Raw genomic sequence first — 23,353 nt, 5'->3', positions numbered from 1 at the left:
AATAAATGTGGGTGAAGATTGAAGTAATTTTAGCCATATAAGGAACTTGTACAGCTAAGCAGTGGCCGCTGAACCTACATACATATTCAGTGGCTGCTACTTAGTCAAAAGGTTCCGCTTATCCAGCTAAATAGCACTGAACGCGTTTTGAGTATTGACCTCTTGGATCACTGGGGGGAGGGGAACTGGTACAATCTTTCAGGATCTGAATACAACGAAATACAACTCAGTGGCCATGCTATTCACTGAGATTTAATGAGACATAAAGTCCAAAACATAACATATGTCCCCTGGCTTATAACTGCAGGAGGATGCAGTCAATATTAATCAAAATGTAATTCCTCATATTGAGTCCCAGGGAAAGAGATCCAACACAGATTAATATGGTGCAGTGCAGCCCTGAAGCGACCCTAGCTAAACACTTAAAAAAACCAAACAAAAAAAACAAGTTGTGCCAATAGGGAAGTCCCTGCTGGCTAGCACTAAGAACCCAAAACCATACAAAGTGACATATATTTTCTTTATTACATAGAAAAAATATTACAACAATCTTTAAATATGTAACATATTACCCACAAAAATATGTATCTAAAAATTCTCCCTCCATTCATACATCATACACACCCTTTCATACTTCTACTATCTTCATAAAAACAACTTCCTTTCTTACAATATATTATGAATATGAAATACAATTTGTTAAATAAGCAGAGAAAATCCCATTTATCATGAATTATCACTCATTTAGAAAACAACAAATTTCTCAATTCTTCTGTTATTCTTTCTTATTTTCTTGTTCTCTCAACATGTTTCGCCAACAGGATTTCTCTTAGACGTACATATCAGTATACCATTCCATTCATGCTGCTCTACGTCTTTTCAACAGTATTTGCCCAGACGCTTGGATTTAAACACCGCTGCCACCTTTCCTTTATGAGTTACCATATCTTATAAATCTTAGCACACTGTCACCTTCGTAGCATTCAAAAGGACACCAATGTTGGTGTGCTTTTGAAAAATGGGATTTTCTCTGCTTATTTAACAAATTGTATTTCATATTCATAATATATTGTAAGAAAGGAAGTTGTTTTTATGAAGATAGTAGAAGTATGAAAGGGTGTGTATGATGTATGAATGGAGGGAGAATTTTTAGATACATATTTTTGTGGGTAATATGTTACATATTTAAAGATTGTTGTAATATTTTTTCTATGTAATAAAGAAAATATATGTCACTTTGTATGGTTTTGAGTTGATAGTTGTGTGATATATGATTTGAGTAGCCAAAATAATTATAGCACTAAGAACCAGCATTGAGTAACCAGGAAGCTCTATCTTTGACCAATGAATACCTAGATGGGCGTTCTCAGCCAGCGCTTCAAATCACCAGCTGCTTTACATCCGTCCCTAGTCTCCCCCAGTCCCTATGCAGTCCACGTCCCTGCTCTCCGTCTTTCTTTCCCCATTCTCTCATTCAATTCTCATAACTTCACTCTCCCCAATCCCCAGTTCCAATCTCCAAATCAATTTCCAAACTCGTTATCTCCCCATTTAGAGCCCCTATTCTCCTACCCAAACTGCAAGCCCCCATTCTCCCTTTCCCATTCTTACACCCACTTCCTAAGTCCCCATTCTCCCCTAATTCCAGAGCTCCTACACTTCCTTCCTATTTCAAACTACCCACTCTCCCCAAATCCATTCTCCAGTCTCCCCCCATCTAGTTTCAGCCTAATTCTTTTCTTTCTATGTATTTTCTAACTCTTCTGCTAGTGCCTCTTTTCCTCCGCCTGCATGGTTCAGTGATCAGCTGTTTGAACCACACGTTACTCTGTACTCTGGGGCTTAGCAGAGTTCAGACAGCTCATTGAGTTGATGGAAGAAGAGAGGCGCTGGCAGCAGGATTAGCAATGCTAACTAGCATCACTGCCGTCAGGAAACGGGGGAGGGGAGAACCACAGAGAAGCAGGATGCTGCACAGAAGTGGGACTCATTGCCCAGACTACCTGTGTGCCCAGACCCTCAGGCCTTCTTTCACTCACCTTCAAACTCTGCCCATGCTGTCTCTGGGATGGCTTTAAGTGTGCGCTCCTTCAGTACTGCTGGCCTCTGTGGATAACCACTTCCTGTGGCAGGCCAGCAGCACAGCCCTACTGTATCCTTCATGCAGGGACATGTAGCAAGTTATCAACTTTCTACAGCTCTGGCAAATACTCAAACTCTATGAATGTCAGTTTTGACCTTATGCTTCTTCGTAGCCAAATACTGCAGTCCAATTTGGGTACACTCATCATACAGAGTTAAATTCCACTCCAAGGGGCAGATTTTCAAAAGGTTACGCATATAACCCCCGAAAATCTGCCCCTGCGCGTGCCGAGCCTATCTTGCATAGGCTCGGCGGCGCTCGCAAGCCCCGGGATGCGCGTATGTCCCGGGGCTTCAAAAAAGAGGCGGGTCCAGGGGCGTGGCGGTGGTCCGGGCTGGGTCAGGGGTGGTCCGGGGGCGTGACGGAGGTTCGGGGGCGGTCCCAAGTCCTCCGGCACAGCGGCCTGTGCCGGGGATGGCGAGCCAGCGCGCGCAAGTGGCGTAACTTCAGAAATAAAAGGTTGGGGGGGGATTTAGTTAGGGCTGGGGGGTGGGTTAGATAGGGGAAGGGAGGGAAGGTGGGGGGGGCCAGAGAAAAAGTTCCCCCCAAGGGCGCTCCGATTTCAGAGTGGCCTTGGAGGGAACGAGGAAAGCCATCGGGGCTCCTCTCAGGCTCGGCGTGCGCAAGGTGCACGTGTGCACCCCCTTGCACACGCCGACTCTGGATTTTATAACATGCGCGCGGCAGCACACGCATGTCATAAAATGGGATGTAGATATGTTCACGCCGGGTTGCGTGCCGAATTGTGCGAACAAATCTAAGCCCACACATAAGTTTAAAAATCTGGCCCTAAGTATTATATCATAAGCTCTAGATCCAGTGCCACCTCCATCGCTTTCTGTACTGAGCAACATAGTCCTCCATCATATGTTCGACAGAAGGAAATCATCTCAGAGCTTGCAGTGAAGATATGGAACATGCCAGAGTTACTACTGCACAAATATACATGGCATTTACTACATTGCTTTCTTGATGTTCTAACTGAACAAACCTATCATACTCAGACTTTTCTGTAACAGAATAATGGCATGGGTTTTGTTCTCTGCAATGGTCAAAATCTCTTCCCTTCTCCGAGCTTTCATAGAAAAGTCTGTTTCCTTAAATCCCTGCTAGACTGGCCAATGGAAGTGTGCAGCTAATGAGCGTAGGTGTCACTATAGGAATGACCCTCATTGTCTGTGCCAAGATATCCAAACACTGGCACCTATTGTCAATGACTGCCCTTTCACTAGTTTGAGGATGGTTTAGAGGCATTTAGTACTGCATTCAACGCTACTGTTGACTGGCTTAACTGTGTAAGCATTCACTAAGAAGAAGACATAAATGCTCATATAAAAGCTTGTTGCTGTGTTTTCATAATGCCTACTGTCCATATTGTTTGCATGTAGTGGTAGGTTTTTGTCATTTACTGTATGTGAATTGCTGTTCCCTGACTAGGGTGCCAGATGAGATCTAAGATTGTAATAAAATAATATAATTTTCTTCTTTAACACTAAGCTATCTGGCCTTCATGAATATGTTCATAGACCTGATTTCAGAGAATGATGCAACTGTAACTGCAGCTGTTGGCCAGTAGATGACCCCATTGGTTAGGGCAATGCTAGTCTGCAATTGCACTGGTTAGTCTTTGGCCCTGGACTGCACAGAATCCAGTTACTCATAATGAAAACTGTTAGCATCATAATCCATGAATTATCTTCGGCCACCCAGAAAAATCTCTAAAGCACAGCTACATTCCTCAACAGCACCACTTCATTTCTGAGATCTAAAGCTCATTTCCTCTTTTAATCTGAAACTGGTAGGAACCAAAACAAAAAATCCCAACACATTATCTCTGCAGATTTTAGACCAAATGTGGACGATCATCGTATGCAGCTGTTGCATTCTTTTCATTTCTGAGCTGTTGAAGCATGTGGATGAAGCTAAGACCCATCTACAGGGGCCATTTTTCAATAGATTACCTAGCTGCAAGGTAAGTGCAAACATTTGGCTAATTTTCAAAAGGAAACTACCTGGTTGGTTTTCTCTCTGAAAAATAGCTATAACTATTCACGTGCAAAAGGTGTGCATATTTCACACCTGTTAGTTTTGCAACTAGCTGATCGGAGTGGGGGGTGATAAAACATCATACGTACATTTTATAATCAGATGGGTGCATGCTTTTTTATTACCTCAAGCTAAACAAACTCCAAGGAATGCCTCTCTTTAATTTAGATAAAAGTGTGTGTGTTTTGTGGAAGCCCATGCATACTTTTAGTTGTTGAAAAGGGACAGTTTTCTACCAGGAGAATCTACTTGAGTAATTACCTATTTATCCAGGTAAATGTGTAGCCAGAACTGATTTTTTTTTTTGGGGGGGGGGGAGGGGGTGGCCCCGAAGTTAAAATGAGTGGGCACTATGGCTAACTACTGTGCCCAGCCCCCATCCCTTATTCCATCCTATGAAGATCTCCAAGGCAGTGACTACAAAACTTTTTCAATTTCTGGCAACATCCTCCCTCTTCACTGACTCCCTGACCTGTTTCTCGCTCTCCCTCTGTAGTCAAGGCAACTACAAGTGTTAATCTTTCAGGCAGTTGTAAATAGGCTTCCACCCAGCCTAGAAATTCCTGAACTTTGAAGGGGTTGAGAGAGAAAGGGGGATAAATAATTACCTGCCAAAAGTAAACAAAGACTTTGATGGCTTCAGACTTTTACATATCTAGCCCAAGGGCAGCAGTTCTTCCTTTTTAAATTAGCCTCCTGAAAAGTGCATGAGATCAGTAACGCAGTGATTTCAATGCCTCTAATTCCTGCTCCTTTAAGGAGGTGACTCAGATGGAACATGACCCTGCAACTAGAGATGGCAGAGCCAAACATAAGGAGGGCACAGGGCCCTGAGGTCCACTCATGGTTATGCCTTTATCATAAGAATGTAGACATACGTACTTCAAGATAACGTCCTGTGCTCTGTGATAAATTAGAAATTATTATTTGCTAGACAAAATGACAGAATTTATACTGCCTTTTTTATATATGATGGGCCCTATGGATATGTCACCATTAAGATCTGGGTGAATCTTTAGTTTAGTCAGTAAGAGTGCAGGATAGTGTGAACAGGAGGTTACCATTCAAATACAGCCTCTCCCTCTGAGGGGTCTGGAATAGCCATCTCCCTGACAGGCTGTATAGTAGCTCTCTACAGAGAGCTCAGGAGGCAGTCCCTTTAGGTTTACTGAGAGTTTGGAGGTAGAGAGGACTTTTGCTTGAGTTGTTTTTTTCAGGCCCAGTCAGAGGAGCCAGGCAAACACTGCCTGATGCTCCTGACCAGGGTCTGGAAGAGTGTCCTCTTCTAGTCCTCTCACTGGCTGGTTAGAATTTTCTCTCTGGGTCTGTTTTTGGGTTTTAAGAGTTTAAGTGCAGTAACCTGAAGGAAAGAAGCTGGAAAGCTATGAGCTCAAATGCTCGTAGTCTGGCCAATAAAATCCCAGACCTGCAAACCCTAATGGCGGAGATGGGCTTGAACATTGTTGCTGTTACAGTTACATGGTTCACAGATTCTCATGATTAGGGTACAGCCATACCGGGCTATAACTTGTTAAAGAAAGACAGAGGGGACAGAAAAGGGGGAGGAGTAGCTCTTTATGTCAAAAACAATATCCAAGCAGCTGAGCTGCAAAGAAGGTGGAGTAGAATTGAAGCATTATGGGCCATCCTAAAAAAAAAGATGATGGTGCATCCCTTTTTACTGGAGTGGTGTACAGGCCTCCGACTCAAACAGAAGAATTAGACAGAGATCTGGTTGAAGACATCCAAAAGGTGAGAAAGAAGGGAGAATTGTTGATTGTTAGGGATTTTAATCTGCCGGATGTAAACTGGAGAATCCCTTCTGTGGAAAGTAACAGAAATAGAGACATAGTGGATATCCTGCAAGGAGCTCTGTTCAAACAAATGGTAATGGAACCCACGAGGAAGGGAGTTATACTCGACTTAGTGCTCACTAACAGAGATAATGTCTCTAGTGTCTGGGTGGGTACCCACCTCTGCACCAGTGATCATCAAATGGTATGGTTTAATATCACAAATAGGATATGGAGAAGTCACACAAAGACCAGAGTACTGAATTAAAAAAAATACGGACTTTGTTGAAATGGGGGAAGTACCTGAAGGGAGAACTAGAAGACTGGGAGAAAATGAGAGAGGTAGAACAACAGTGGGCCAAACTAAAAAGAGTAATTACAAAGGCAACTAATCTATATGTTAGAAAAGTAAACAAAAGCAAGAGAAATAAGAAGCCTGTCTGGTTCTCAAAGGAGGTGGCTGATAAAATAAAAGCAAAAAGATCAGCGTTCAGGAAATATAAAGGAACCCAAAAAGAGGAACACAAGGAAGAATATCTGGTGAAACTGAGGGAGATGAAGAAGCAATCAAGAAAGCAAAAAGTCCATTTGTTGACACTCAAGCACCAACAAAAGCACATCACAAATATATTACACATTACAAAGCAATAAAGTTGTATGCAGCAAATTGACTAAGCTTTAGCAGCTAGTCTCAGAAAGACCATAAGAGCCTCAGGATTGTATACCTGCATATATGCACTGTTCTATTAGAAAATAAGTTTGTCAAAATACTTGTCTGGTGAAGCCTTAAACATAACAAGTTATATATTAACCGGCCAACAGCTGTTTAACCATGCTGGCAGAAATCTTATTTTCAGTTTTCAACTGGATAAAAAGTATCTAGCTATCCAGTCATATCCTCACTAAGCATGAGATAACCATTCATTTTTTAAAACGTAACCAGCTACAAGACTGCCAGCCTCTCTGAGCTTATCACCATGGCTGCAAGGACTGGAAGCCTGAGGAAGGTCAATTTTAGCCCTCTTGAGAGCCAGATAGTGGTCAGGCTCATTCAGTAGCACGAAGGCACACTGTATCGGGCAGACAGTGCTTATGAAAGGCTCCTAATCTGGCATGCCATCTTTTGCCAGGTGAGTGCAGTTGACCACCAGAACAGGAAGGTTGAGGTCCTCAAGGCTCAATGGAGGATCCTCTGGAGGGAGGGGAGTAAGAAATATGCAGCTAATCTCCTTCTCCCTGCCTCTAAAATAGTGGCCCTCACACTCTTCTTAGAGGAAGTACTGGGTTGTATTGAAGGTTGGCAGATCCCAAAGTAAGTATTTATCCTTATGTGCTTAATGTATAGGGAGTACTGATTTTAAGACCTACCCCATACCACTACAAACCCTCAACTCTTAAGTTTTTTTGACTGAAAATGGATATCGGTAGTATGTTTATGTACCCAGGCTGCCTGCTTTATTAAGAGACATTGACCTTCCTCACAGTATGAAAGGCACTGTGCCATTGTTATGAAATATTATGTACTTGATGCCATCATCTCTGTAGTTTTTGCCATTATGGCAAGCTGCCTGTTAACTGTATGATTATTTAGGCTAGCTTGCTATTTGTATCATAAAAGCTGTTCAATTTTGCATCTCTTACACGTCATACAGTCAGTGCTGTGGCTTCACTTATATATATATATGTACCTGGGGTTATTATCCTTCCCTTTTTATTAGCACCAGTTGATGCATTACTCTCCCATCCAGCATAAGTATTGCTTGGGCAGCTTTCCAATACCAATCTAGTCTTGTCTTCTCCCCATGGTGCTACCAAGTGAGTGCAACTTTATAGTTGTTTCCTTTTTTTGGAAAGAACAAGACACTTCCTTTCAATTTTACTATACCACCTCAGGCCTTCCTCCTTTCTCTGATAGAGCTGAAAAATGTTTGACAAACAGATGCTGGGACAAAATGGGGAGGGTCTCACTGCAGACAAGGTCTATCACATTTTCCCTGCCTCACAATAGACCCTGTTTTTTAATGCCTGCCTTCATACTTCTCCCATTTTGTCCTAGCATCTTTTTGTCAAACATTTTTCAGCTATATCAGAGAAAGGAAGAAGGCCTGAGGTGGTATAGTAAAACTGAAAGGGCATGGCTCACTGTGGCATGTTTCATAGTAGTAGTGCTATAGTGCAGGTATGTAGTGCAACAAAGAGAACCCCTCTGTGCCCCAGGCCCATAAAGCAAACAATGGGGGCCAATGCAATAAGGTGCACTTAGCAGAATGCACAGTTTTACCTGCAGTTGTCTGCACTTGTTTATGATCCAGTGTTGTTCCAGATGCAGCAAGAAGTTTTGAGCTCAAAAAATGTGCATTTAAATTGTGTGCCCTGCTTAGTGCCATGGCATGGAAATCCCATGCAAATGAAGCCATTAACGATTAACATAGAGGCGTGCTGGCTTAACTCCGGTTTTCCTAGCCCTAGAAATTCTACTCTTGGTCAGAGGTGGAGATCAGTGCTTGAGTCGATCTATGGGCAGTCACTGAAGTTCCGACACTGGGACCTGTAATCGGAATTTATGCACAGAAAAATTGCGTTGTGCACATAAAACATGTATTCTGTGCATAAATATGATTTATGTGCACAAATCACATCTGAGAAACTTATTTGCTTTCCTGAGTTTAAAAATGTGCATTCTGCCTCTGCTGAGTGCACATTTTAATGAGGGTTTGTGTGTATATTTTCCAGTCAGCGCACTTTTTAAACTCCCAATGCATTATCGTGCCTTTAGTTTACTGCATTAGAAGTTTTAAAAAATGTTTAACTTGTGCGTTGAGAAATTGAGTGATGAATTTCAGCACACGGTTTAACCCACATGTTATTGAATCGGCCCCAAAGTATGTGCCTAGTTGATGGGGGTGGGAGGGGCAGGATGTGGGAAATGTCAGTGTGAGCACCATGATGAGAGGAAGGAAGGGTGAGATGCATGGTGTGCCATGGGCTCTACTGCTTCACAGCCCCTGACCGTAAAAGCACAGATCATGAAATGAGATATGTGAAGAAGGAAATAGGAGCAATTACCTAAAGCCACCTATTTCCTCCTCTCAGCTAGTCCCGACGGGGTGCGAATGTATTGCATCTTAGCAGGACTCGTGGACCTTGACTGGGACATCATGACAACACCCCTGGCATTGCAGTCTACCTGCATATTCGTGACGTGAAACCTTTTCTAGGTGCCATAACTTCTTTCATTCTCAGATGGTTCCTTGAATGCCATATAGGTGCAATTGATAGCTCTCAGAACAGAGAGAAAGCCAGCTGAGTCATAGAAGTCCCTGAAAGTTTGCTGTTTCTGTTCTCTTGAAAGAAAGAGGAAATTAAATATAGTCCTTCATTCTGTGCAGGAGAGCCTGATGAAATGTCAGTGCGATGGGTCGTGGCAGACCATGTCATTCCTGTCTTGTCTCCTACCGATGTCTGAAAACTGCCTGCGGTTAAGAAGGCCAGTGCAGTGATTACTTTGATGCACACAGTGTCTGTGTGTCTGACTCCCCAGATCTTTTTATTTTTTTATCATACATAGATCCAAGATAGCTTGTTTGTTGAACCTATATCTAGTGAACAAGACTTATTCTTCTGAGAGGTCAAAATAATTTATTCTGGGACTTCAGACCCTTTCTGCTTGTTATTTCAGCCTCCCCTGTGGCTGCCCAGTTGGAAGCATTCTGTCTCTTTGACAGTCTTAAACCAGCCAAAAGGCCCGTTCCTACGTCCGACTAAATAGGCCTAAGTGCAGCCGTATTCGTGTCATCCACTGTACAGCTAAATGCCACTGACTTACCCAGTTAAATTTTGTCCACACCCTGAAAGGCCCTGAAATGCCTTTATTGTTATCTGGCTAAATGCTTTTGTACAGCACCATTCGGCTAAGCCACATCCACAGAAAATCCAGTGTAGCTAGATATGTCAAATATATCTGTTATATCCCTTTATTAGCCAAATAGAATATTGACCTCATTATGTATAACCCTAGAGGAAAGGAAAGATGGGGGGAGGGGGAATATGAAACAGACTTTAAATACCTGAAAGGTATTAAAATGCACAAGAAATTAACCTTTTCCCATGGAAAAGAAGCTATAGAACTAGGGGACATGATATCAAAGTGCAGCAGAGTAGAATAGACTCAGGAACAATGTCAGAAAATATTTTTTCATGGAAAATGTTGCAGATGCCTGGAATGCCCTCCTGGAGGAGGTGGTGAAGACAAGAATGGTGACGGAATGCAAAAGGGTGTGGAATAAACACAGAGGATCCATAGTGGCAAGAGGATCGAAGTAAAGCACTGGGGTAACCTGTACAGAGTGGCAATTAAAACCTAAACAGAAAACATGGGGGTAACTTGCATGGCGTGGCAGTTACAACCCTGACAACTTGCAAGGCAGACTGGATGAACCATTTTGGTCTTTATCTACTCTCATTTACTATGTTGTTTTGTGTGTGTGTGTCTATACTAGCTGAAACCTGCCAAACATTTGAGATTAAATTAATATCTTCATTCCTTCTCTGGGACAGTTCTCCCTGTCCCAGACATTTATTTCCCCAGATCTCTATACCTACTACAACTATTAGTTATTTAAAACTCACTACTAGATGCACACAGTGCTATACAGATGCACATAAGAGACAATCCCTGATCCACAGAGTTTACAATCTCATCAAAATCGGCAGACAAGATAAATAGGACTCTTAGGAGAAGGTTTAAAGTTTATGTTCTATAATTCGCATGCACTCAGAGAAGAGAAGGTATCTATGCCATTCTGATCAAATCAAATAGGCAATCATTGCCCCCTCTAGGTTAGGGTTTGCCAACTTTCAACTAGGAAATGTCCAAACATTCCTGGAGATGCTATTTAATGTCTTTGCTGATGGGGTTTATGCACATGCAGCTTTTGCTACACTTTACCATTAGAAAAACACAGAAATGTATAATATAATATCAGATAAGGACTCATCTAGTCAACCTAGTTTACTTCCTACTGCAATGCCATAGACCCTAGTTGATTTCTTCCCTTCCTCTCTCTTGTTTGCAATTAATGATCATCTGTACTTGTCCGACACTTTCTTGAACTGTTACTGTTTTTTCCTCAATCACCTCCACTGTAAGTTGTTCAGTGTATCTGTTATCTTCTCTGTGAAGAAGTATTTCATGATGTTACTCCTGAGTCTATTTGGAGCCTCATATCATGACCACTAGTTCACAAACTTCTTTACTCCAAAAAAGGTTTGCTTTTTCCAGTCCAGGTGCCACACTACAGTTTTGTAAAAAGATTTTAGGCCTCTGATTAAATCATGGACTGAAGTCTACATGAATGACACAAAATAAATGTACTGTTGCACACAAAGACCCGTTAATGATGGACTAACCCAAGTATACATAAAATAACCACCAAAGTGGAGTGACTAAACCAACCAACAAATAAATTATGCTATAATTTTAGGGACCTTCATAATAAAGAGCAAGTCTTAGCACAAGTATGGGACATGATGGGACCAATGATTAAAAAATAGAGCTTTTTAAATGGAGTAAATTGTAAGCCCTGTTTGGGCTAAGTTACAGTGCTCCTAAGTAAGACTCGCTTCTTCTTATGAAGGTCTCTAAAAGTATTGCATAATGTATTTGTTGGCTGGTTGAGTTACTCCACTTTGGTGGTTATTTTATAGATGCAAAATAAACATATCCAACACATACTGAATATTGAGTAGCCACCAAAGCGCACACTAATGTATAATTGCAGGGGAGGATTGGATACTAAACTGCAGCGGAAGGAATAAAATCAGGACAGTTGGCAACCCTGCAGTAGGATCTCCATCTCCCATTTCTAGAGTTGTTCCCTCATCACTTTCTGTGAGGCATCCTTGTCCTTTATCCCAACAGCCATGTCCTTTCTGGTTCTCTCTTCAAACCCCTACACAGACACACATGTGTGCGCGCGCTCACACACACAAAACTCCCCATTAACCCCACTCTAAAATCTTTCTCCAACTGTTTCCTCTCATGTCTTTCATTCATTTCCTGTCGCTCTCATCCTCTCCAGTCACCCCTATCATGCTGTCTCATTCCCCATATCTCCTCTTTACCTCTTCTCCCAGCTATCTTCTGTATGTTTTGTCTTGCACCCTTCCTCAGCCCTCTTCTGTTTTTATTTCCCCTATCCCACCTTTCTTGTCTCTTACTTCCATTGTCCTACCAGTCTTAAATCCCCCTTTTAACCTCATGCCTTTCTATCAGTTTTCCATCCCTGACAGTTTCTCTCACTCACCCAGTTTATCCCCACAGTCTGTTTTGTGTTCTCTACAGCTCATCCCCACCAATCACTCTCTTCCCTCAGGCTTATCCTCGCCAGTCTGTCTCTCCCCCTAGATTGTCCCCCCAGTTAGTCCTCTCACCAGTTTCTTTCTCCTCCAGTGTATTCACACCATGCTGCGTCTTTGTCCATTGTCCTTCCTTACCTCCTCCTCTTAATCTATCTTTCTCTCACTTTTTCCATCTCTTCTTTCCCCCTTCTTATCTTTCCCCTACTTTCCTTTCTTCCTGCTCTCATTTCTCCTCCTGCTTATTCCTCCTTCCTTTCTCAGTCATTCTCCCTTTCAATCTTTCCCCTCGTGTTTGCTCCCTCCCTCTCTGTAGTTTCTCTTTTCAGCTTCTTGGGCTGTAGTCAGTACTGCTCGTCTACTCTTAAGTCTTTTTTGGGGGTCAGTTATTCTATGTAGTGTATCAGTTAGGGTTGGCTCCTTTCCCCTTAGCACTGGTGTTCCCCTTCCATGCTGTGCATGGTTGCAGTTTTCTAGAGGGTTAGAACTAACGAGACATTGAACTTATTGTTACTACATTTTTCTGATCTTCCTGAACCTGTGTCCATTCCTGAATAATTGAGGAAAAGTCTAAAAAAAAAATGATAGTGTCATTTGTTGTTGAGACCTATTACCAGTTTCCTCCTTTTTCCTCAGGATTTACAGATCGAACAGGAAAGAAGCATGTACAGTATATCGGGTGGCTGCACAGCTCTAGTTGTTGTTTATGTTTTGGGAAAAATATATGTAGCAAATGCTGGAGACAGCAGGTAAGGAAGATTATATGTTAAATATATTTTTAGTTATCTTTTGGATCTTAGAAAATGCAAATTAAATATATTGAAAAAATGAGAATTGAGGGACTAGAATTACATGAGTGTTTTAATAGCATCATGAATGTATATTTCATTTGATATATGGAGGAATCTTTTGAAAGAGATTGTATTTTGTGATAGGTTAAACCTGAAAGGAAAAGAAATATTAAAGAAAGAAAACATTCTTTAATTCACAATAGACATGTTGGGTTAATTTTTCAATGATATACAATTGTCCAAAAATGTATCTCTAATGTTAAGAGCCTAAATATTGGAGTGGTCAAAGGTCTCTGTACACCTAATCTTGGTGTCAGAGTAACAGATTTTGAATGTCTAAAAGAAAAGTTGCATTTCACAGTGTTAGGTACTTATGGGTAAATAATAAAAACTGGGCACCTAGGTGCAAACTTTAAGGGTATTTTTGCTTTGATTTTTACCCAACAAAAAAAATTTCCAAGGAGATTAGTGCCAGCTTTCTCTTTGGGTAATTCTGTAGCACAAAACAATATACATAAGATTTGAATAATCAAACCTATATATGTTGTTTTTCTCTCCACCCTCTCGCCCCAGATATGCCGCCAGAATCTGCAGATAAAAGCATGCACATTGTTGAACAGCAAGCATACTTTTACCCACAGACAGGTTGGACAATTTTCAAATATCCCATTTCCTTGGGTAAAATGATTTTGTTTGTGTTTTACCTGTGGAAATCATTTTGAATTTTGCCCTTCTTATGTCCCCTTGAATTAAAGATGCATTTTTAAACATTTAGCTATCTGATTTTAGTTAAGAAACATCATAGGAACAGAAAACAGATTTACTCAAATATAATCTAGGAATGGAAGAGCCTGGAGGCAGAGGCACGGAGAGGATTCAGCACAGGAAAGAGTGGGCACTCACTCAGAACTGTCAGCATATGCATCACCTTATCAGCTACCATTTCCTCCCCACTTTCATCATCTACTCCTTCCCCCCATGGCCACTGCAGAACAGGCTCTTCTGACACAAGCCATAGTTATTTATTTATTTTTTATTTATTTAACTTCTTTTACTATACCGACACTCAAGACCAGGTCTTATCGTACCGGTTTACATTAGAACAAGGGGAAAAATCAATTAACGTATAAGTGGAAAAGAGAAGTTACATTAAAACAGGGAGAGTAAAAACATGGATGTCGGAAGATAGGACAGAATTAAGTAATTGAACAATAAGTTAACAAAATTACAAACTATAAATTAACATAAAACAATAAATTAATAATACAGAAAACATGGATTATAATCAGCGGAAATATACATGGAAATATATATATATGGAATATATACAGCTGGAATATACATGTTATGTCAGATGGGAGGAGTGGCGGGGGTGAGGGAAAAGGGTGGGTTGAGGTTGCGAGTGGAAAAGGGAAAAAAGTGAAAAAAGTTTGGGAGTGCGGGGAGGGAGAAGGGTGGGTTGGAGGGTGAGAGAGAGTTGGTTAATATGGAATCCTTCAACGATAGGCTTGTGTGAACAGCCAGGTTTTAAGTTTTTTTCTGAAGGTTAAATGGCATTGTTCCTGGCGTAAGTCTTGAGGAAGCGAATTCCAATGTAGGGGACCTGCTGTTGAAAAAGCTCGCTTGTGGATGGAGTTGTGAACTGATGATTTGTTGGGAGGGGCCTTGAGCTTACTCTTGTAGGCAGTTCTTATTGGTCTTGAAGATGTAAGTAGTTCCAGAGGGAACACTTAATAGCAGAGGAAATTATTCTCCCCAAGTACAGGAGATCCCAACAAATAACAGTATCTTGCAGAGTACATGGCCACAGATCCAATCGCATTTTGGGCAAACAAGGCCATGGTCTGACCAGACCTTGCCAAGATAGCCCAGCATTTCCCTTGCTACCCACCAACCAGCGTGCCGTAAATACCAGTTCTCAATGTCAGGAGATATCATGAACTAAATTCAAAACAACATCATATCCAATAAACAATGATAAATAGCTGTTACCATGTAGTCTTGTATCTTCCATGCAGAGATAACCTCATAAATAGATGGCGGGCTTTACTTCGTTAGCCCAAATTGCCAATCATGTAAATGTGCAGTCACAGGTAAATCTTTGGACCGTCACCGGTTGTTATAATCATCGGTTACTCTGCAAGGGCAAAATTTTTTTATGGTTTTTTCATATTTTCAATCTTTAGAAACCAGGTTATATTACCGGTATCCAGGCAGTGCAATTGTACTTATTGTAGCAGGGTTTGAGCGGCTCGGATATCAGACAGGCTCTGGCCCGACACGGCTCGTGTTTCTGTTAACACTTCTGCTACCAGGATGCAGCAAAAGCTGCATCCTGGTAGCAGAAGTGATTTCTGGACAGACGGTGGAATCATTTGGCAACTCCCGGCCCCTGAGGAAGCTTAACAGAAACACGAGCCATGTCGGGCCAGAGCCTGTCTGATATCCGAGCTGCTCAAACCCTGCTACAATAAGTACAATTGCACTGCCTGGATACCGGTAATATAACCTGGTTTCTAAAGATTGAAAATATGAAAAAACTATAAAAAAAATTTTGCCCTTGCAGAGTAACCGATGATTATAACAACCGGTGACGGTCCAAAGATTTACCTGTGACTGCACATTTACATGATTGGCAATTTGGGCTAACGAAGTAAAGCCCGCCATCTATTTATGAGGTTATCTCTGCATGGAAGATACAAGACTACATGGTAACAGCTATTTATCATTGTTTATTGGATATGATATTGTTTTGAATTTAGTACATAAGCATACATCATATATATATACAGTTATTGTTTGCATCAGGGGATATCATGAGTCATCATCATTCATGGCTGGCAGAAGAGTTGGTGGAAAAGTTGATCTTTTCTTAAAATAAGCCTCTCTTTGTTGGGTTTCCCTCAATTTCCATGTGAGTGACAGGAAAACTGAGTACACAATTACAAGCAATGTCCATAGGTTTAACCCTCAGCACTTTGCAGTGTTGTTGCCAGTTACTACTCTTGCCTAGCCCACTCTGTGCCCTGCCTCTCTCTTGGTAAAGCTCCTTGCTGTTGCCTTTCCTTTGTTATTGCCCAGCCTGCGCTTGGCCCTCTCATGGTCCACTTAAGAATGCATTCCACTGCAGGTACTGCTTTTCCCCTCTCACAGTGTTTTGGGGTATTAATGTCACTATGCTCGCTGCCTAACCCCTTGTTCCATACCTTGAGGTTTTGATGCCACTGTGCTGTTTGCTTTAACCTTCACTCTGTTTTGAGATGTTGTTGATAATGTTGATGCTGTTTTTCCCTCTCACCTGCCTTAAGGTATTTATGGAATTTTGATGCCATTGTGCTAGTTATCATATCCCTTTCTATGCCTTGGAGTATCATTACCACTGTTAATCTGTTTTCCCCTTGCTACTGACTTAGGGTATTTGTGCTTCTATTTGGGCTACTTTGCCTCCCTCATTGTCTTGGCATGCCTTAGGATGTTCATGCCTCTGATGGAACCAACTTGCCTCTCTTTTAGTGTCTTGGGATGTATATGCCACTTTTGTTACTGCCCGTTGCTCCTCTTTTGGTGTACTAGCATCTTCATGCCACTATTTTTGGTGTCTTTTACCCTTCTTTTGGAACCTTGGAGCATTCTTGCCACAGTTAGTGCTGCTTTGCTCCTTTCACAATGCCTTAGTCTGTTTGACACCATTCTGCTTTCCCTTGTGTTGGTGCCTTCGGCTATTGATGCCACTTTTGGTGCCACTTTGGTCTACTTTGGGTGTTTTTGAGTGCTGTTCCTTTCCCATTGATATCTACTTGCAAGTTTCATTAAAATTGGAAAGAAAATCCAAAACAGAGCCCAAAATAGAATGACTTTAAGGGGAAATAAATGACAAAATGAATCATAAAGGCAAACAAACTGAAATAATGAACAAACCAACAAAATTTCTCCACTCACATTGCCACAGTGCAGTGTATCTTCTTGGCTCTTCCTTTGTGGTTGGTGCCTCTTTTTTTTAAATTCTCTCAATAAAGTTAGCAGTAACTTAGTAACATTAGTGTCCTGTATTGTTTGCAGGATCATTCTTGGTAGACCTGATAATGATTAATTAAAATCTCTGAGGAAAATCGTATGGGCCTGAGCCTCACTGGCCTGAGCCCCACTGCCGTTAAGTAGAGAATTGAAGAGATAGGGAAAAGGGATCAGCCCAGTGGCTTAGGTAGGAAGTGCTGTGTACCTCCATGCTGAAGGCCCCTGGACCGTGTCATAGTAACATGGTAATGATGGCAGAAAAAGACCTAAAGCTCTGCCCAGCAAGTTTCTTATGGTAGTAATTGCTGTTCCATGCAGGTTATCCTCAAGACTGATGCTAAGGGTAGTAATATAAACAATTAAAACCTATAATTCCCTGGATTGGCCGGGCTGGGGAAGCTGTGGAAGCATAGTTCACAGCCCAAAGCAGATGGTGAGAGAGTCCTGATCATTTGCTCTTTTTTTCTGTCCTAACTCCCCACAGTCTCCACCAATTATATAATTTTTTTTCTTCTCATTCTTTTGTGGGAAGTCTTTGATTTTCTCTCTCAGATTTGGAAAATTGGCATCTCTGATCTTTTTGTATTTTGCACAGCACAGGAGGAAATGCATTTCTGTTTTGTTTCTCCAGTGTTGCATTGGGGTTTCAAGTTCATTTTTTTGTCTCTGATTTCTAAATTGTGATAATTAATTTTGTATTTGGTGAAGGTCATTTTGCATGTGTGTTCGAGGTGAGGTATTCTGTAATGTAGTGATTTTCAACAGGTGTGAGGGGCACACTGGTGTGTCACAAGGTCCTGGGAGGTGTGTTGCGAGGTCCTGGGAGGTGTGGCTGCCTCCTTATCAGCCCGTGTTGGAGTTGGTTGACTTCTCTTACATTGGACCTGATGGGAGGCTGCTCTCACTTCCTTCTCTTCTTTCTGGCCCAGTGGAAGATGTTTCCTCCTTCACCCAGATCAGAGTGAGACATTTCCAGCTCCTGCTGTTCTGGGCCTGATGAGACGCAAACGTTATCTTCCCCTACTCTGTCTGGGCGTGATGCTGCTGCTGATCGGTTCACTCTGTGGAGGGTGGGGGAAAGGATGCTGGGGATGCTGGGAAGATGAAGGTGGAACGGATGGAGAGTGTGAGGGCTGCTGAGCAGGAAGGGGTGGGAAACGGCAGGGGCCAGGGTAGCTGGGTAAGCAGAGAAATGAGATGAAGGGGTAGGGAGACTCAAGCAGGGGAGAGAGGGAGCACAGGGAAGAGGATGTGGGGGGGATCAGGAATGTTGGGCAGGGATATGAGTGTGAGCAGATGATTGAAAGGGAATAATTGGGAAAAGTGATGGATGATGGAGGCATGGAAGGGGAGTGACAGGGTGCAAGAGCCATGATATGTCAGTTTTGGGAATGTGCATTTCTTCTATCTTTATACTTTGCTTAGTATAGGAGGAAATGTATTTCTGTTTCTAGCTCTCAAGTTTTGCACTGCAAGCAGTGTGGCTTTTTGAAGTTTCCATTCCAGTATTTTTGTCTCCCCATTTGTATTTTGTGGTTTTGTATTCTGTATTTGGTAAAGGTCGGATCTGTATGTGTGACTGAGGTGAGGTATTTTACTAATAAGAAGGGATTTGTCTCAATCTTCTTTGTTGCATTTTCTCATTCTCAATAGGACATGCATTGGTGCTGCATTGCTGCCTTTTCATAGGAAGGGCTATTGCTGTTTCAGTTCTTGTAATTAGTTTTGCAGTGTTATGGAAGATTTGCTGCACTACTGAGTGTTTTTATTTTTCAGATTTTGTATTTTACAATGCACCTGGTAGTAGGGGAGTTTGTGTTTCTGATACTGAGATAGCAGCGGAATCAGAATATCATTTTTATATAGTGAGTTGTAATTAAAATATCCTAGTTCTGCTTTGCATCCATTGTTTGAGGATTCCTGTGGATGCAGAGTTTGTTTCCATTTAGCCCCGTGATGTTCAAGTGTTCAGTGTGTCGTGCCTGTAAGCATTATCTGCCAGGTGTGGCCCAATAGAAAAAAGGTTGAGATCCACTGCTGTAGTGTGTAGTTTGTGTAGGTATCTGTAACAGTCCAGCTTGTTCTGGTTTCCAATGTGCACTTCCCAATAGGAGGTGTTTTGGTGTTCTAGGGCACGTTGCATGTTTGCAGGGATGTTTAATTTGATGAACCTCACTGAAATTTGGTTACATTGTGCATACCTGGAAACTCTCCAGATTTGTCCCATAGACTCCAGAATTCTAAATGAATTGCCAGGTCTCCAGGCCAACAATGGAAAACTGGGTGCTGTGGAAAAAACAGGCCTGCATGGACCCTGGAAGAAACAGCCTCAGGAAGGAAGAGAAGCATCAGTCATATCAGAAAAAGGAGCAGCTGAAGAAGCAATAGGCACAGCTTCAGGCCCACAAGGTTGAAGGAGGAACATTGGGCCTCTAAGAAGAAATGGGCAGAAGGAAGAGGAAAGCAGTTGGTTGCATCAGACTGAATGAAGAAGCTGCTGCTGCTCTGGGGGCCCAAGGAGGAGGCTCCTGAGGCTAATGGGTCCCAGGGAGGGGGAAGAGAATGAATGAACATGTCTGTGAGATTGAGTGCGTGTGTGTGTGTTTGTGTAGGAGGAAGAGAAGTGAGAGTGTGAGCAAGCATTAGTATATGAGAGAGAGAGTGTGTGTGTGTGTGTGTGTGTGTTTGGGAGGGAGAGAAGTGTGAATGAGCATGGGTGTGAGAGAGTGAGTATGTGGGAGAATGAGAGGAGTAAAAGTGTAAATGAACATGTGAGAATATGTTAAAGTGAATGAGGTGTGAAGGGTGAGTTTGATAAATAACATGTATGTGTGTGTGAAAGTAAGCTTGTATGTGTGTGTGTGTGAGTGTGTTACTGTATGTCTTTGAGAATAAGTCTGTGCACATCCAGTCCTCCCCCCCCCCCCTTCACCCAGCTAATCCACGGTAATCTCAGGATGACCGGAAATAAAAAATTCCCAGATATGATGATGTGTCTTGCCCAGCGGCGGACTCATGATGTCGGACCGGCCCGGGTATTCGCCACCCAGGCCGGCCCAGGACACGTCACGTGGTCTGCCGAGCTGCCAGTGTTCAAAATGGCGCCGATCGCCTTTGCCCTCGCTATGTCACAGGGGCCGACCGTCAGTACCTGTGACATAGTGAGGGCAAAGGCGATCGGCGCCATTTTGAGTACTGGCATCGGACGGCCGGCGTGCAGGAGGTCGCTCCCGGACCCCCGCTGGACTTTTGGCAAGTCTTTTGGGGGTCAGGAGGCCCCCACAAGCTGGCCAAAAGTCCCTGTGGGTCCAACAGGGGTCCCGGAGCGACCTCCTGCACGCCGGCTGTCCGATGCCAGTACTTAAAATGTCGCCGATAGCCTTTGCCCATACTATGTCACAGGGGCTACCGGTGCCATTGGTCAGCCCCTGTCACATGGTAGGAGCACAAGATGGTGCCAGTGGCCATGTGACAGGGGCTGACCAATGGCACCGGTAAACCCTGTGACAAAGGCTATTGGCGTCATGATGAAATCAGCACCGAGGGTGTGAGTGCAGGGGATAGCTCCCGGACCCCCCGCTGGACCACCAGGGAGTTTTGGTAAGTCTTGGGGGGGTTTAGGAGGGTGGGGGGCTTGTTTAAATTTGTATTTAGGTGGCCGTATAATTCGGGGAAGATTCGTGTATTCGTGGGGAATCGTGATACGTTTCGCTTCCCCCACGAATACTACGAATAGTGCAATATACGTTGCGGATCGCCAATACAGCAAAAACGAATGCACACCCCTAGGGTTATGGATGCACATTGAGCCGGGCACTGCAGCCAGCATATGGTATTGCATCAGCCTGTTGGACCTCAAGGATTTATATTCTAATTCTCACCACAGTCAAACATGATTTGAATGATTGGGGGAAATTAATCTAAATCATGGGCAGGGAAAATTAATCTTAATCAGACTGATGTCCTCCCTAACGGGCCGATACAGTAAGGAGCGGTAGGAAGAGCTGCGTTAGTGCCAGGCACACCCGCGTTTGCCATACGCACAGTCCGGCTCACCTACTGCTTGATACTGTATTTAAATAGCTTGTAAATGCAAGCCGCGTCCAAGAAGCGTCCAAAAAGGGTTAGGCCCGCGCAATCCATTTTACTGTATAGAGCGCTATACAGCGCCTATACAGTAACCTGGGTGCACTGGTACCTGTCATTTCAAATGACATTTGAAATGACAGGTACCAGGAAGTGGACGGTTCTCCTACGCTCGGGATTGCCAGTCCTCTCTATCCTCCTCCCGAAGCAACGAAAGCGAAAAAGGAGAAAAGCGACATGTGAAGTGTAACTTACTTTTCTTGCAGCCCTCCTCCGGAGACGCACCGCGGCTTCCCTGCCTCCCAGGGGCTGCCCCCTGCCTCCCGGGGGCAGCCGGCAGTGAAAGCGGCCCCACCGGCGAAGATAGATGCCTGCACGGGCCCTCTGACACAATCGCTCCAGCTGCGGCCACTTCTCCTGCGTGCATTCAGCCTGTGCGTGCAATTTGGCCGCTCAAGGCGTGACGTCACTACGTTTGGCGTCACGGCGTGTGACTGCGTTCGCTGATGCACTGCTTTGAGCGCCAGTGAAGGTGAATGAATGCAATTTGGGCGCTCAAGGCAGTGCATCAGCGAACGCCGACGTCACATGCCATGACGCCAAATGTAGTGACGTCACGCCTTGAGCGGCCAAATTGCACGCACAGGCTGAATGCACGCAGGAGAAGTGACCGCAGCTGGAGCGATCGTGTCAGAGGGCCCGTGCTGTCTTTCGCCGCCGGCTGTCCCCGGGAGGCAGGGGGCAGCCCCTGGGAGGCAGGGGAGCTGCGGTGCGTCTCCGGAGGAGGGCTGCAAGAAAAGTCCGTTACACTTCACATGTCGCTTTTCTCCTTTTTCGCTTTCATTGCTTCGGGAGGAGGGTAGAGAGGACTGGGCTGCTCCTTTTTCACTCACCGGCCAGGGCAGATGAGCGAGGGCTGGGGGAAAGTTTGCCGCCTACCCTTACCCCTGCCTCTAACGCAGGGGTAAGGGTAGGCGGTAAGTTAGCAGGTTAAACGCGCGGCAAAACTGCAGGTTTAAAAAGCGATAATCGGGGCGCGCGTTACTGTATGGGAGGGAATAGCTAATCTGATCATTTATATCTCATACATGCCGCGGGCGGAAGGGGTTTCCCGTTGATTTAAAGAGGCGGTAAGGATGGGTTAAAAGGGTTAGTGAATCACGGGTTGGACTAACACGGCCAAATTGTGAGTAGAAAGCGGGTTAAAAGCAGGGTAACCGCGGCCGCACTTTACTGTATTGACCTGAAAATTATTATATCTTTCGGCATCCTCCCTGTATAACCCCAGGGGTTAAAATATGAAAATAGGTGGGGGTAAAGATTTTTTTTTTTTTTGCTGACCTGAGTCCTGGGGTTATAAGAAAACATTGCTGGGATGTAGCATGCTTTTCCATTTCTCTCACCGAGTATGTTATTGCATGGGGGATGGAGCTGTTGTGACCCAAATTGGAGGAGACCCTGGAGCTGTGTGACAAGGTTCTTTAAGTGCAGGCAGTAAAGAACTGCATTAAAAAAATAAAAATAGCGTGGTGTTATCAGTGCTGGCAAAAAAAAGAAAAACTCCCAGAGACACAAGGACCTCAGGGGAGGTGTGCAGGCAGCTATGAGAGCTCTTTCCCCCCCTCCCTAGAGCTAAGAAGGGGGGACAAGACTAAAGAGAGCAAACTGAAAGGGGAAGAGCAGAGCTGCAGATTTTACTTTCATTTTGCAAAGGCAGCACAGCTAATGTTAGGGCTGGTGGGAATTCCAAGCTGAATCCTATGCAAATTGGCAGTCCAAACCATTTTAGTGAGAGTTTAGCACGTGGAGAGAGACGGTGGACACAGAGACAAGCAGACCTGTTATTGCAGAGCTCTGTCTCGGGGCCTGTTTTTGGTGTCCAACAGCAGGGAACACAAAAGGAATTCATCTGAATACGCTCATGTTTGAATGAGGAGGGATCTATGAAGTGTGTCAGTGAAAGACTTATATTGATTTAATTTTAGTCCTCTCAGTTAAGAGTTGGAATACAATATATAGATACAGTTTAAATATAGCCAAATTGCCAGATTTTTTTGGCTTAATTGATAGAATTGTTGAAAAGAGTGCAGGAGAAATAAGTAAAAAAAAAAAAAAATTCTTTG

The 23,353-nt window shown here is 43.3% G+C and overlaps 1 protein-coding gene across 2 annotated transcripts in view; it reads left to right on the top strand.

Annotated features, from left to right (window-relative positions):
• PPM1H (protein phosphatase, Mg2+/Mn2+ dependent 1H) overlaps positions 1 to 23,353 on the top strand; it is a 286,682-nt gene that overhangs the window by 121,473 nt on the left and 141,856 nt on the right. For both annotated transcript variants that reach the window (XR_003858625.1, XM_029615841.1), the window contains exon 4: positions 12,976 to 13,088. Coding sequence is in view for 1 of the 2 variants with exons in the window: in XM_029615841.1 (XP_029471701.1) it covers positions 12,976 to 13,088 (113 nt within the window). In the remaining variant the exon portion in view is untranslated. The remainder of the gene's footprint in view (positions 1 to 12,975; positions 13,089 to 23,353) is intronic.

Source organism: Rhinatrema bivittatum, chromosome 9 (genome assembly GCF_901001135.1).
Source record: "Rhinatrema bivittatum chromosome 9, aRhiBiv1.1, whole genome shotgun sequence".
Taxonomy (NCBI): Eukaryota; Metazoa; Chordata; class Amphibia; order Gymnophiona; family Rhinatrematidae; genus Rhinatrema; species Rhinatrema bivittatum.
The sequence above is the reverse complement of the archived record's forward strand: the minus strand, read 5'-3'. Positions and strand labels throughout refer to the sequence as shown.